The following is a 15,853-nucleotide window of genomic DNA, read 5'->3' on the forward strand; positions in this document are numbered from 1 at the left end:
GCCAAGTAACAAGTGATGACCTCAGAGGGGGATGAAGTGAACTATGTAAAGATGTAATTACAATATAACTGGTGTGGAGATGCATTGTGGGCACATGAGGGTGAAGGAACTACTCTTGGAGACCCCTTTATTTAATAAAAATGGAACACATCCCTATTGGAGTTCAGGAAACATCCTTCACAAAACTGTCATGAGTGCATTGTACACACCCCACAGTTCAGAGCTGAGCCCTGCTGAGCTAAGTCCTTCCAAGACGGAACTTCGCTCAGCTGACTTCAAGAAAAACTGGATGTTTTGTGTTCTACAAAGTCTTCCTCTCATACCATCAAACACCCAGCCCTCTCAATGCCCAGATTTCTAGAACAATCAATATATACAGTCAAATCAGATAGTTCCTTCCAAAGACAAAATGTCCATCATCTTATGGATTATTTCAATGGAATTTTGCCCAGGGATGGGAAAGAAATGCCAAGAGATGAACTGAAAGTTTCCTCAAATGCTTGGATATATGACAATGTAAATTCACTGGACTTTGGTTAATAATAGTCAACATTATCCCTAATCTCAGAGCTGTTTTTGTCAAGAGGACGGGGGTGGGGGGGAGAAGAATTCATATATAAGGTACACTTTTTTAAAGCTCAAATTTAAAATAGCAAGACAAAGATATAGTAAAAAAAAAAAGTCGTTCAAAAACAGAAGGAAAAATTCAAGGTCAAAGAACATAGGAATAGCACTACGCCAAGCAAATTTTGAAAGACAAGTTTTACAGTCTCATTAACAGCAATTCTATTAGCACAAAATTTACAGATTGTGGTGTTTCTCATAACTCCTTGCTGCCCTAGGGGGAAATATTTCTTTGCTTAACTTTCACCTGATTTTATAGCTATCTTGCCTTTTCTTTATTTTTTTTAAATTACAGCTTATGCTAATCAAACAAAAATAATGTATCTTTTTTTGATGACAAAAATCTAATTTATACTGTTAAGCTTCTTGTTCACTCTTGCAGTACCTAGCATATTTCTTTGCACGTGAATTTGCTGATTAATAAAGAAGATATTTTTATTTGAGGGGAAAAGCCATTGATCTACTTATCTTCCACAGAGAGAATTGAACTTCTACCAGAATAAGGAAGATATTTGGGTATTGAACATGTGAATTGTTTTTGCAAATGTTCATGTTTGATTAAGGAAAATTTACTTGACAACTTTAGTCAAATGCCTAATGGAATAATACAAAAGAAGCAAAGTAAGTGCTCGAGGAAACAGCATTGAAAGGTAATTAAATACTGGAGGATCCAGATCTCAGAGCTCTGCATTTAAGCTTACAAAGATCTCACAGAGCTTTGTTAACCATGCTTTGAATATCTAAAATGCTATAGCTTTCTAAGGCAAGGTTTCTCAAAGTATGACCTTACCCAACACAAGAAATATGAAGTAGAGATTCCAAGATTCCACCTCTATACTTTTAGGTAATTCACCATTTATTGGCCAGATATGCAAAACTAGTACTAGTATTCCAATATGCAAGGACACACAAACATTTCTTTCCTTCTAAAGCTTAGTGCTTTGGTAAATGGATAAAGATGACAAAAACACATCAGAGCTATGGACTCAGTGAGAACCCAAATTGCTTAGTATTTATATTGCCCCTTTCTGAGGAGCAAAGACCCTTCTTTTCAGTCCCCCAAATCAGCTGCTCTGTCAGAACTAACCCAGCCAGCCCAGCCACAGTTAATACCGAAGGGTGTGAGGGGGAATATCTTCAACCAATGTGCTAGAGTCTCACTTGCCAGTAAGGTCTTCCTGATGACAGGGCAGACCGAAAGGTTAAGATTACTAGAGAGAATCAGACAAAGCCAGGGGGCCAAGACCTGGATGGAGCCCACTCCTACATCACATTTGACAAAAAATGTGAGTCATCAGAGCTGATGCTTCCCCAGGAAGGGAGGGAGCAGAGCTGTTGTGTTTGCTGGTGTGACTTCAAACTGCTAACTTGTCAATAAGAAGACAGAGTAAAATCCTTGGTCCTTCCTTTGTTAATTAAGAGAGATGTAAAAGGTGCAGTGCTTTCTGGGAAGCAAGGTTCTTGTCTACAGATAAAGCTAATACACAGAGAGGAGCATCTTCTGAGCATTCATTCTGAACATTTATTGAACTGCACAGATGTTTAATGCGATTATTAAAAGGTGGACAGGTTCTTACAACATCAAAGCATTCGATCCTAGGATTCTTATAAGTTTATCTGATGCACTGACAAATAAAGGAAACCTCGAGGGGTGGGGGGAAGGGGGTTGGAAAACATAGCAGCTAGTTTACTCCTTGGAGGTGAAGGAAAGGAATGAATTTCCAGTGACACCAACCGCTGTACCTCAGATTAGCTGCCTGTCTGAAAAACTGTACATGCAAAGACCTTTGAAAAGAGCTAGTAGAAGGTTATCAGTAACTGTTTGTATTACTGGTATTAAAATAGCTACTATTTCTTCCAAGATTTTGAAGCGGGTTCTAAGGACACCTGCAGCTTCAGAAGACAATTCGGGCTTGAGTTTCTGCAGTCTACAGCCTGTTTTGTGAGTTAATCTATTTGTGTATGTCACTGATGGCAGGTTTTCCATTACATGCATTTGAATGCTTTCCTAACTGACATTCCTTAGTTAGTCTATACCACATAAGTTTCGTACTTTCATACTTTTTTTGGCACAGGTAACATAATGCAGCCTGATGGAAAGTGAAATTAAGGACAAAGCTGAACACATGACATCTAAAAAAAGATACCAGAAAGGTTTCTGAACTAAAGCTGTCTTGGAGAATCCCAGTACTCTACGATATAAGTACACTCTCACAGAGTCAACTGCAGGATCTATGCTGCTCTGTATCAACAGAACGAATTTTAAGGATGTTGTTCTCCCATCAGTCTCAGCAGAAGCCCAACGTAGAGAAAACTACATAAAATGACAGGGACAGTACAGTCAAAGAGGGTTTTGGACTTAGAACCTTCTACAACAAGTAGACTGAGACAACTCTGAAGCTGCAAACACATGCTTCCTCTCATAAAAGAGAAATATTAACTCAAAGGATGAGATCAGAGGCTACAGTTAGGAGTTGGAGTCATGGAAAACTGTTCTCAGGCCTTGAGCCCAAAGAAGGAACTGCCAACCAGCGCCCAGATGAGCTTCAGAATTGCTGCGTCCCATTGGCTCTTGTGTACCTCCTGTTTTCCTCCTCTTTGCAGAGTAGCAGTGTCTATTCTGATTATCCCACACCTTCCCCACCATGGTTTGGTACTTCTGTCATTAATTCAAAGGTCTTCAAGTGGAGAGGAAGTGGACACAAGGGACTGTGCCTAGAGACTGTATCTGAGGAGGCCCTTCCACTCCTTGACCTACTCTAATGACAAAATGCTCAACTTTGAGCTGATGTGTTAAACAGTTGAGGCATTGGGGGGGAAGGGGTCTTAGGAAGGGATGAGGGTATTCTGCTTGTGAGGTAAATATAAATAATATGAAGCCAAAGGGAAGATGGCAATGGTTTAAAATAAGTTCATAAGTTCTCTTCCAATGTCTTCAAAAGATGGAGCCCATGTCACCATTCCTTGATTGTGGGCTGGACTAAGTGAATCATTTCAAAAGAATAGTATAAGGTAAAAGTGACAGTTTTAGTCAGAAGCACCATAAAAAGTAGATTCTGATAGCTCTGACAATTATAGACTGGGGCTGCTTAGGAAAGAGGAAGTAGTCCTTACCACCTAGAATACTAAACCTATCAAAATTGTCAATTTAGTGTAATAGTAAAATAGATATTTTAAGACTTGCAAAGTCATAGAACATTTGACTCTATATGCACTTTTAATTAGGAAATTTTCTGAGGATGTGCCCTAGCAAAAGAGAACAGATGAAATAAAGATAATAATGCTAACATTTACAGAGTGCTTATTTTGTTCCAAATACTGTTCTGTTTTTCATATATTACTCTAATTACATAATAGTTTTGTGAAGTTTGTACCATTATTTTTTTGCAGATGAGATAATGAGTTAAAAAGAGTCAAATTATTTACTTTAGAACATACAGTTGGTAATGAGAAAAGCTAAGTCTAACCGTTGGCAGTATGATTCCAGTGACCGTGCTTTTAAACATTCCTACTTCCCCAGAGAGACATGAAATTGTGGATGTAGCCAAAATGGGAGACCACCAAAGGAAAACCTCAGAAAGTTAAGAACAGCAGTCCTATTTAGAAGGGTCCAATAAGGCAACTCACATAAATATAAATACAATGATTTCATAGTTGGCATGCTTTGAGAACATTGAAAAAGTAAAAGAAAACAATGAAGATCAATGAGCCAAACAAAGTAAACAAACAAACAAAAGTCCTTAGGAAGTCTTAGATTAAATAGATCAACCAAAATAGGGCATGGGCTAAGGCATCGATGGAGAATAAAGAGAAAGTATCCATTTCACCTGATGCTGGGGATGTCCTCATTCTCCAGAGCCAAGAGTTGCAAAAAAGGATCAGTAATTTTAAGACTTATTGCTAGTTATACAGTGTACAATAAATGTATACCATTTATTGGTTTTTAAATTTTATAAACAACCTATGAATAATCTAAAAAAGTCTTGATTGCAGGACAAAATACAATGTTAACAATGACCAAATAAAAATCCAAAATGGACAAGGAGTGGAGAATAAAGAAAAAGTGCAGGAAAGATATGGAGACATTCATACAAATATAGGGAGTGAAAACTAAAAAACAAGTTATTGACATTTAATTATCTCGTTTAAAATTTCATACTGTGATAGTGATTTTATGCTTCAATCTTATGGGTACCCAGATAGTTGCTGAGACATTACTTCTGGTTGTGTCTATGAGTGTTCCTAAATGACATTAATATATGGATCACAGACTGAGTAAAAAGCAGACTGTCTTCACCAATGTGGATGGGCTTTAATCCAATCTATTAAAAGCCTGAGTATAAGAAAAGGCTGAGAAGGAATTCTTGGTCTCTTCCTATCTTTGAACTAGGGCCACTGGTCTGATTTTAGACGCAGGCTTGAACTGGAACTTACATCTTTAACTCCCCTAATTCTCAGACCTTCAGTCTTTATAGATAGAGTTACACAATTAGCCCTCCGGGCCAATTCCTATTGATGCTTTTTCTCTGATAACCCTGACTAATGCACATGTAAACTAATCTATTATAATCTGCTTGCCCTCAGATCTAGTCCCTGACTTCTACAGATTACATGTCTCAGATGCCTTGCCGACCAGCTTCCATATTGGTTTGACCAATGGAAGCTTGAATGGAGAATGAGAGGAAGATATAGGCCCATATACTTTTTGCTTCCATTCTACTTTTTAGCAGTGATTTTTATTTTCTCAGGGAATTAAACTCCTTTCTGAACAGCTACTTTTCCTCTGATCCCAGTTCCTCCTAGCCACCCCTGATTGTGGTTCTGTTTCTCCATTCTTGGGGTGGAAACAGTTCTCTGATTATACTAATTCCTGATTGGTCTGGCATTCTTTGGCTTCTGGGATCTTCCATCCCCTGTGTAACTAAAATATAATAATGGCTCTATTTTTATGACTGGACCTTGAATAAAATAGTATTAAAGAGAGGAATTCTGTAATGTACATGTTACAGGAGGGGAGAAAAGAAAGGTAGTATAAGTATTTCACCATCATACAGGACATCAGGCGGTACCTAAAACTGTAAATCAATAAGCATCAGGATTTTATATTTAGAACTACATATAGTTCTAAAATACATAGAAGAGTATATTATTTAGAATTATTAAGATAATGAACAAAAGAATAACAACCATAGTTAAATGTGTTGCTTCAAACTAGAGAGACAAGTTAAGAAAGCAATGACGGCCAGGGACTTAGGAAAGGAGAGCTGAATGGATGGAACAAGGGAACTTTTATGGCAGAGGAACTATTCTATATGCTACTGTAATAGTGGTATTACATGACATTATATAATTATCAAAACTCATAAAACTGCACAACTCAAAGAGTGAACCCTGAAATGAACTATGGACTTGAATTACTAATACTATCTATCAATATTGACTCATCATTTTAACAAGAGCACCACAATAATGTAAGATGTTAACAACAGAGGTAGCTATGGAGAGGAGGAAAGGTGTATATTGGAGTTTTCTGTACTTCCAAGTTCAGTTTTCTATAAACCTAAAACTACTAAAAGATAAACTCCTTTAATTAAAGGAAAGAAGGGAAAGGGGGTTGGAGAGGAGAAAAAGTGGGAGACAGTGGGAAAAAAGGAGGTATCAAAAAACATGATGGAAACTTACAATGCATACTGCTTAGCAAAAGAAGTCAATCTGAAAAAGTTATACACACACACACACACACACACACACACACACACACACATATATATATATAAAGATTTATTTATTTGTGCATACAGAACTGGGGTACAGGCCAGAGATACAGGGGCGGTGAGAGGATTCACCAGAGACAGAGCAGGTAATAGAACAGGCAGATCATCGAAGTACACTGCTGAGGGGAGCAGCGGGCTGTCAGGAGAGGTCTGCCACGCCATGTGGTCAACTCCAGGGCAGGCGGGGATCCAACTCATGCTGAAGTGGCTTTAGCTTCTTAGTGCTGTGCTTTAACCTGCAGCGCCACCAGAGAGGGCCCAAGTTATATAGTTTTTAACCTAATAGTATGACTTTCTGAAAAATGACAAAATCATGTACAGAGAAAGCAAACAAAAAAGTCAAGCTAGGAGTTCAGCAGACCAGAGGAAATAATAAGTGGAGCATAGGGCATTTTAGGAAGTGAAACTATTTGTATGGCACTGTAATGGTGAATACATGACATTATGTGTCTGCTGAAATGTATAAACCTGTACAACACAAAGTGAATCCTAATATTACTTAATCACAACATATCAATCATGGCTAATATATCAGCTATAATAAATGTACCCACTGTAATTCAAGATAATAATAAAAACTGGAGAGGCAGGGGTGTAGAAGCTTGTAATTACTACACACAGTTATCTCTAAACCAAACTGCCCTAAAAATAGCCTATCTTACCAGAGGGTGTCACCTATATGTGAAATATAGTGAAACCAAACAAAAGGTCAAAGACAAATATTAAAACTAACCCTTGGAAGCGACCATAGATCTGAGGCATTTGGGAGGAGGGAGAGGAGTGAGAAATGGGGGGAGAGCACAGTGAACTATGGGGGAGGGCTATGGGTACTGTGGTGATGGGAGAGCTGTGGTGACCACATCTGAGGGGAGAAGTCCTATACTGTCAGAACACTAACACGGATGCAAAATAATGGTATTTAATTTTTTTAAATTAAATATAAAATGAATTCTAATGAGAAAATAGTCTATTTTAAAATTTACAGCTTAAAAAAATTTGCTTACCTATCAGAACAGCTAAAGTGTAAAAGATCAAAAATCTAGAAAGGATATGAAGTTCCAGAACTCTCATATATTTTATAAAAACTCATTTGAATGGCATAATCATTTTGGAAAATTGGCAGCATACCATGTGTATAACATGTGATTCAACAAATTCATCCCTAGGTAAATACTTCAAAAATATATTTATGTGCACCAAAGGACATGTCCTGTCATGTTCACTGAAGCTTTATGCATGAATTCCCCCAACTGGAATTCCTGAATACCCATTAAGAGTTTCTGAAACATATTGTAGAATATTCAACACAATGGAATTCACACACCAATGAGAACAAATGATTTATAGTACATATTAGAATACAAATAAATATCACAAACAAGATTTTGAATAAATGAAGCTAGGCATCACAAATACACTGGACTTATGCAATTTCATCTATCTATAATGAACAATATTTTTAACACTCTTTATATACATAATATGTCAATATTTTTTAGCCCATGAATTTAGAACCCTAGGTCATATCCTTTCTTCTAGACTTTCTCTAGTAAGTATTTAAAGTTAGAAAAAAGTATGTACTTAAAAAAATTCTAGAACAGATAAACATGCACACACAGAGCTAATTTCACTACTTAAAAGACTCTCGATGTGACATTTGCATGAATACTTTCAGAAGCAAAAACCATCTAGTTTTGAGTCCAGTGTAGTAATTATTCAAACTTGTATTTGGTGTTGTATTTGATGGTTACCTTCTCGGTGGGCTCTGGGTAAGTTTAGCATGTTACTGATCCTGGGTTAGAATGATAATCACTAAGAAAAGTGAGTGCTGGCAATGAGAAGCTCTTGTGAATTCTGCAATCAGGCTGTTTTGAGTTTCTTCCGACTGGACAATTTCCATCTAAGGAAATTCTTTTGTGTCAATTTCAGACAGAGCAAGTTAGGCTTACTCACCAAGTTAGAATATGTTCTACTTCTTTTGTGCTCAGAGGATTTAGAGCTAAATTAGTCATTAACTCCAAAATTTAAAGATTGATTCTAATTTAGTGACATACACAAATTAATTCTAATTTAACTATTTACACAAAAATAAATATGGTTCTTAAGCATCTTTTGTTGACCTTACACAAGTGGAAAACTTATGTGTGAAAATTTGGCAAACTTATAGTAAACGCAACTGTTTCATATGCCTAGCTTCTATTAAAAATCATCTTTATATGATTCATTTGTACTATTGTATGTACTATAAATCACTTACTCTCACTTGTGTATAGAATTCTATTTTGTGAGTTTCCAGCTTAAAACACCTAACAGCACATTTTAAATACCTTTCAGAGATATCATTGATGAAAGAACCCAATTAATCTTAAAAACCCCTCAAAAGGGAAAATTTCTAATAAATCACTTAATCCAACTTCTTGATGTTTGTCACCAGGTTACAAATAATGTAGACATTTCTGTCTTTGATTTAAGTCACATACAAATTACCCTCTCTTAATTTGCCTTTTAGTTTTCCCAGACCTCAACCTTCCTAGGGGTACTATACTCACTCAGTACACATATTTACTCTCAGCACACATATTTCCAATTAATAGCATTTCTGTTAAGTACTGCCAGTGTGCCCACTGTGATATCCCTTTTAATCCTTACCAAAGCCTGGTAGATCCTTTTACTAAACTCATTCAGTACTAGAAGAAGAAAAGGCAGACAATGTCAATGAACCTAGAGATACAATACTTGAAGTCAATACTTAGTCTTAATTCCATCCTACCTCTGTGATTCTTCAACTATGACACTATGCTGATCTAATCATTGATAGGAATTCTGGGAAAAAGACAAATTCTGGCCACATAATACAACCAATCCTATTCTTACTAATGCCCCTCTTCTATCTTCAAGATTGGGGAAAATTCCGGCTCTAATCTTTTTCAGCGGAGCAGCCTTTAGTACAGTTACTCACATAGAACACTCATTCATTATATGAGAGAAGGTGAACTTTGATCTTTTTCTACATCACTGGGGTACCTGGCTTCAGAATTCAAAGTTTAATTTTGATGTACTTTTAAAGTTTGTATTGCTGCAAACTGAGTAGTTGCTTGGGTTTATGCATGAAGCCCTAACTTGGAGATTCATTAGATAATTAGTTAATATAACAAATTCCCAAGATAACATACACAACCAAATCTTTAGATGTCCAAGGCTGAAGTTCACCCCAAAGTCAAAGTTGATCACATTATAAATTAACATGTTTTCCAATTCACATGCAAACAAAAAACCCATTTGAAAAATTCTCAACATTAGAAAAACAAGACACTATAGTCTTTAAAATTTATTTACAGTTAATAAGTTAAAAAGCAAAGTACAACCAGATTGTAAATCTTAATCATATGCACATCAAACTGTTCAAGGAAACAATTCGATTCCATTACAAATAATTGCCTTTTAATGTACTTAGACATAACAGTCTATCAAAAAATATTTTAAACACACCAAGAAAGTAAATAGTATGTATACATGTCCATTAAAAACCACCAATTTGAGAATGTTGTGGCAACCCTTAAAACAAAAAACTTTTCAAAATTGCTCAAGTTTTTTATATTCAAATATTTTAAAAAATTTTGTTGAAGACTTCAGAAAAACTGTACTATTGTTTTCCCATAGCAAACCAATAGATATCAGCCACCAGCTCAAGTTAAACTTATCCAATAGGGTACTCAAACTTGGACAAAATAAATACACATCACAACAGCAACACTTTGCACTATCAACAATGAAACTTGCCGTCAACAATCATGGTTGCTGGTTGACAGGAAAGAGGATAAAAAAACGACATCAGGAATTTCAAAAGGTTATGTGAGGTGCCAGTCACCACATTTAGGCACTCAAGGGTTAAAAATTAAATAAAAGCATAGCAAGGTGATAAGCTTCCTCCTAGCTCCCCCCCTCTACTTGTGCCATGAGATATAAGAGAAAGTAAGAGAACAAATAAGATCATGGAATTTTTTTAAAACTATATACAAGTTAAGCTACACACTCACTCTAGGGGACAGCAAATGGATGCCTCACCATAAAGGCCATCGCACCAACCTCCTTTACACATCTTGCCCATAAGTACCCATAAAATACTTTCACTTTCCTAATAATATACTACTCAACTATATTAGTTGTTTCTTCACATTTTAGAAGCTGTAACATAGGTTTTGCTAAAGAAAGCTTGGCAAAAATAAAGGGTTTTTTTTTGTTTTTTTTTTTTTTACATCTTATTTCAGAAACTAGATGGCATGATTTTTCTAAAAGAACAGATAAATAACATAATAAATTCAGGATGGCCAATCGGATCCAAACTGAAATCAGATGGCCCAGAGAATCCAAAGAAGCTTTGTTGAAGTTTCAAGTGCACTAAAGTAACAAGGCAAAAGAGGGGAGGAAATGTTGAGAAGTCTGTTAAAATAAAAGCATGGTGTTAATGATTAAGTTTCAGTTTTGTGCTGAGCAAAGTTATCCTCCCAGCTAAGTCTTATTTCAGAATCCTCTGGATAACTATCTAAATAAATCATATGTTGAAATTACATTCTAATATGGCCATTGGAATTTTAATCATTATAAAACTATATACAATATAGTGAAGTGGTACAAATAACTACTGTTCCTCCGGTGCTAGTTAGCTAAAAAAAGTTAACAATTTTGGAGAGAAAAAACCCCTATGTGTCTGAAATATAGTTGGCAATAGAAGGCTAGTAATATAGCTAAACTTCTTATTACACAAATATAATTTAACACTCTCCATCTTCTAAGTAATTATTTACTTCTGTGGACTCATGTGATGGTGTCTGTAACAACGCATTATCATTGAGTAGTGAATAAAAGAGGCTTACTGGGAAACTGGCATAAAGTCATATATGTGGAGATATATATATTTGTTTTTACAAAAACAAACACTGAAATTAAAATCACAACACTCCTACTATGGACTATTTAAACTTGAGAAATTGACTTTAGGAAGCTATGCCATTTGAATTCTAAGAACACAAGAGTCAAAATTGAAACTCTCACCATTCTCCTAAAAAGCTGCCAGGCAGAAATAAATCTTAATATGGAGGATTTCATATGTCAAGTTCCAGCCCCGCATGGATCTTTCCATGGCAGAATACTTGTATTTGAAATAATAGTGGTACAAAAACACTACTTGACCATTTAGATATTGCAGTAAAGTCTGGCTGTGGCACCACTGGCTAAAAAGCCATTAAGTCTTGTTGCCACCAAATGACCAAAGGCACTTGGATAATCAAGAATTCCACACTGGGCCATATGGTATAAACACTACTATAAAAGTGTAAAAGAAGGGTCAGTACTCTATGTGGCTTGCCTGTGTGATTCCTGTGGTCTGAAGCTGTCAAACAAAGACCTGTAACTGCAAACATAATTACGAATGGAAAGACGATAAAAAAGGAAACTCATAGAGAAAAAAGTCAACTAATTGTCATGTTGTTTATAAAAGTGATGGATATCAGTCTGGACATTTCTTGTGACCCAACAACAAAAACAAAGGAGGGCTCTTTTTCGCCCAAAGTAACTTCAACCAGTTATCTGATACCAAGAAATGCCCCCACCCCTCTAAATTAGTAATAGTTCTGAGAATTCTAATGGGTATTCTGTTTATCATTTTAGTCATAAAGTTTACACACATTCATGTCTCCTATGTGATCTTCATTTTAAAACAAATTACCCTTCAAATATATCTGGATTTGTATATTAAGGCCAGTCAAGGAGGCCAAATCTCCATTCGGATTCCATTTATATCTTTAACCAACATCAGGATCTTTATAATTCACTCATTTGTGGTTTTGTTTTTTTATCACAAGTCATGTGGTTTAAATGCACTTTAATTTTTATTCAATCGAAAAGAATTTAACAAGTCAACTTTTCCTAAACAAAACTTTGAGCTTTTACCATTTTTAGATGCTCAGTAAATATAAACATTAAATCTCAATATAAAATCTTTAGAAACACCTTCAAATGTTTGTTTTTTTTTAACGGCTGTACATTGCATCTCTTTGTAATCACTGAGCCCATCAAATTCAGAGCCATACAAATCCTTGCACTATTAACAGTCATTAAGCCTGAATCTCTCTAAAAAAAATTCTTGGTCAAAGCTTTGGAATCCAGTTAAAACTAGGAAGTGAACGGGATTCAGAATACCCTGAGCACCAACTAGTGCAACACCACAAAACATGTTCGATCTTTCGTCCAGAAGGAGGGGTGGCAGCCAAAAAGGAAAAAAAGGGGAGGGTGGAAGGGACGAACAGCAAATAAATTCTGGCTTTATTACACAAGCACGAAACCAAATTCCTTTGGAAAAATAATGACGACTTCGGAGGGCTTCCAGACCAGTGAGGTAGAGTCCAAAAGGGAGAAACGGATCTGCCCCAATAGTCCTGGAGACATCTCACCCTGGGGTTAGGAAGAAAAAGGACCTCCCGGTGGGTCCTGCTGTCTCCTCCCTCCGCAGTCCGGTGCCTGGAGGCAGCTCAGGGCACACCTGCCCTGGGGTCCCAGACGGAGGCGCCGCGTCCCTGGGGCGCGGAGCCGGGAGAGCCCTCCGAAGACTTCTTCGCCCGTAAAGTGCACTAGGGGACGGGGTCCTGGCAGGATCTGTAAACACTCGACTGACACTTGTCCAACCCTCCAGGCGGAAACTCCGTCCCAGGGTCCCAGGGTCGGAGGGCAGCGCGGGGCGGAGACGCCTCTCACGCCCGGGGCACGGGGAAGCGGCGGAGCCTCACCACGGGTTCCAGGTTCACTTGCAGGACTTGGCGCGCTCTGCGCCGTGCCACCGCCAGGCTGCGCTCGCCCCACACGTCGCCGCCGACGCGGATGGTGGGGAAGGTGGTCAGCGTCGGGGTGGCGGCCCTCCAGATTTCCTCCAGGGTGCGGCCCCCGAAGGAGGGCGCCGGGGCCGTGGCTTTGGAGGGGGTGCTCTCCTCCGGGGCCGCGGGCGGCGGTGGCAGTGGCGGCGGAGGCTTCCTTCTGCGAAGGGCGGCCACCCGGGTTCCGCGGCGCCTCCTTCTGGCCGCGCCCCGGGCCGGCCTGCGCGTCTGGCCGCGGGCGGTGGGGGACACCGGGGGGTCGGGGACGAGGGCCCGGCAGGAGGCGTAGCCATAGACGTCCTTGCTGCGCAGGATGTGCGGGGAGAACTGGTGCTTGAGGCTGCAGAGGAAGCTCCAGAGCTCCGCGTCCGAGCTCATGAACTCCGTGCTGCGGGGCATGAACAGCTTGAAGGCGTCGCCCAGAGCCTTGGTGCTGTCGGCCAGCGACAGTTGCGACCGCGAGTACACCACCTTCTCCTCCCGCGCCTCCAGCCCGGCCCCTCCTCCTGCCCTAAAGCCGCAGCCCCGGGCGGCCGTGGCTGGGGCCACCGGGGGCCGGCGCCGCCGCCTCTTCACGCTGCGCCGCATCGGAGGCCGCTCGGGGCCACCCGCGCTCGCCGGGTCCTGCTGCCGCCGCCGCCGCCGTCCCCGCCCGAGTCCGGCTCCGCAGTGGCGGCCGCTGCTGGCGCCTCCTGCCCGGCGCGTCTCGCTACTTTTCTCGCCTTCGTCGCCGCCCCTCCCCCTCCGAGGGTGGAGGACGCGGGTGAATATCCTGCTGCCCGGTACAAGATGGCGGCCGGCGCCCACCCCTGGGCTTTGTCATTGGACGGCACCTCGCCCCCCTGGTTTCTCTTTCTTCTCCTCTCTTGCCTCCTTTCGCCCTCTGCCTTTCTTTAAATGCGCCCGCCTCAGGCCCCTCCCACCCCAGCCCCGACGCCACCCATTGGGTGCACTCAGAGGAGGGGCGGGGACTGTTGGGGGAGAGGCCAGTTCCTGGAAGATGGTGCTGGGGTGGATGATGGTGGTGGCCCTTGAACACGAGTCAACTGTTGGATGGCTGCTTGGGAGGGGAGCCACGTCTAGAGTAAGGGGTGGACAGCAGCTCCACCTTGGGGAGAGTCACTCTCAAAGGGAGAGTCTATGTATCGGTAGACTGCTAGAAGATCTACGGGTCTGAATAACAAAGGGAGATATGCCCCGAGGCTGTAGTATCACAGCAAGGGAATTTGGGTTTAAGTGTAGAGGGAATGGGCTTTCAGCAGTGTTCTTCCACACCCTGAAAGGCCGTTGTCAACTCACTCTTGTCTCTTGGCCTTCATCTATATCATGCAGCCACTAGAAATCCGGAACCATCTGGGTATAGAGGCAGCACTTGGGAGAGTGTGTACTTCTAGACAATGGAAACTATCTTCATATTTAAGACATACTCTGCTTATCCTGAAAGCAAAGCTTCTTACACCTATAAAACAAAATATTCTTTGTTTGAGGTGATAAAATATCATTACAACAAGGCCTTTCTTTCTTGTTTTTATGTATGTCTTTATAGATGACTGCACTTCATTTTTCAGTAAGTTTTAATATGTCCCTTTGCAGAGCCATCTCTACCATTCAGAAAGACTACAGCACCACAAAAGAATGCATTGCTAAGAACAGCTCTCCTTGTGTCTGTGAAGGGAGGGAACTACGAATGCTTATAGAGTAGTGGACAAACTTACTTTAGCCATCTTTTCAACCCTGCATACCTAGCTCAGATCTAGTCAGATAGTAGGCAGTGTTAGTTGCCGAGTCAAGTAAAGAACTGGTTATTTGAAAAACACAATGAAACTGCTTAAGATGGCTTTATATTTACAGTAAAAATTTCCCTTATTTTTGAGGCTAAAAAAATTCCTAGTACTTTCAACTTTGAGGTAGGCATGCAAATTTTTAACCTTTAGCCAGCAACTTATTTTGCAGCAAGCAACTGATAAAACCCAAAACTGTTGTGATTTGTATATCCTTGCTAATGGTTTCCTGCAGTATTTGAGCTGAAAGATACCTGGCTCAATCTTATTTCACAGATGAGGAAGTTTGGGCCCACAGAGGTTCAGTCATATGGCCTGCCAAGGGCAGGACTGGGGTCTATAGTTTAGGTCTTTGGAGTCCTAATCTAGTGATCTTTGTATTTTTCTGGAGGTTTTTCAAATTGTGTTCCCACTTCTAAGCATTTCGACAGAAAATACTTTATACAATGAGTACAGTGACGAAGGGACAGCGCTATGGCCCTATTTTTCCTTCTATTCCTTCTAGAATGGGACAGTTTTTAATCTCTCCTTTACTGAACTTACAGATGTTTTGTTTAAAGCAGATATTAGTTTGTTTTAGTAATGACAACTAAATTTTGAAAGTTGCTCCTCTATACTAGAGCAGCCTTCCTGCACAATGGATTTATGGGCAAAACAAAACTTTCTACTACCAGACTAATTCTCTACCTACCAAACAAATCATGGTAAGTTTCTGAAGAAAAAAAAATCATTTCCCTAGAAAAGCACACTCTAACCTCAAAACAAGATTATGGATCCAAATACCAGGTTCCAAGTCCTTATAAAGAAA

At 39.7% G+C, this 15,853-nt stretch overlaps 1 protein-coding gene across 1 annotated transcript; it reads right to left on the reverse strand.

The window, feature by feature from the left end:
• Positions 1-13,048: 13,048 nt before the first annotated feature.
• CCDC71L (coiled-coil domain containing 71-like) lies at positions 13,049-13,890 on the reverse strand. The gene has a single exon (XM_004676924.2). It carries the CDS (start codon positions 13,850-13,852, stop codon positions 13,145-13,147), a length of 708 nt encoding a protein of 235 aa, XP_004676981.1. The 5' UTR covers positions 13,853-13,890; the 3' UTR covers positions 13,049-13,144.
• Positions 13,891-15,853: the final 1,963 nt, after the last annotated feature.

The sequence above is a fragment of the Condylura cristata genome, unplaced genomic scaffold (assembly GCF_000260355.1).
Source record: "Condylura cristata isolate star-nosed mole 26May11 unplaced genomic scaffold, ConCri1.0 scaffold00005, whole genome shotgun sequence".
Taxonomy (NCBI): Eukaryota; Metazoa; Chordata; class Mammalia; order Eulipotyphla; family Talpidae; genus Condylura; species Condylura cristata.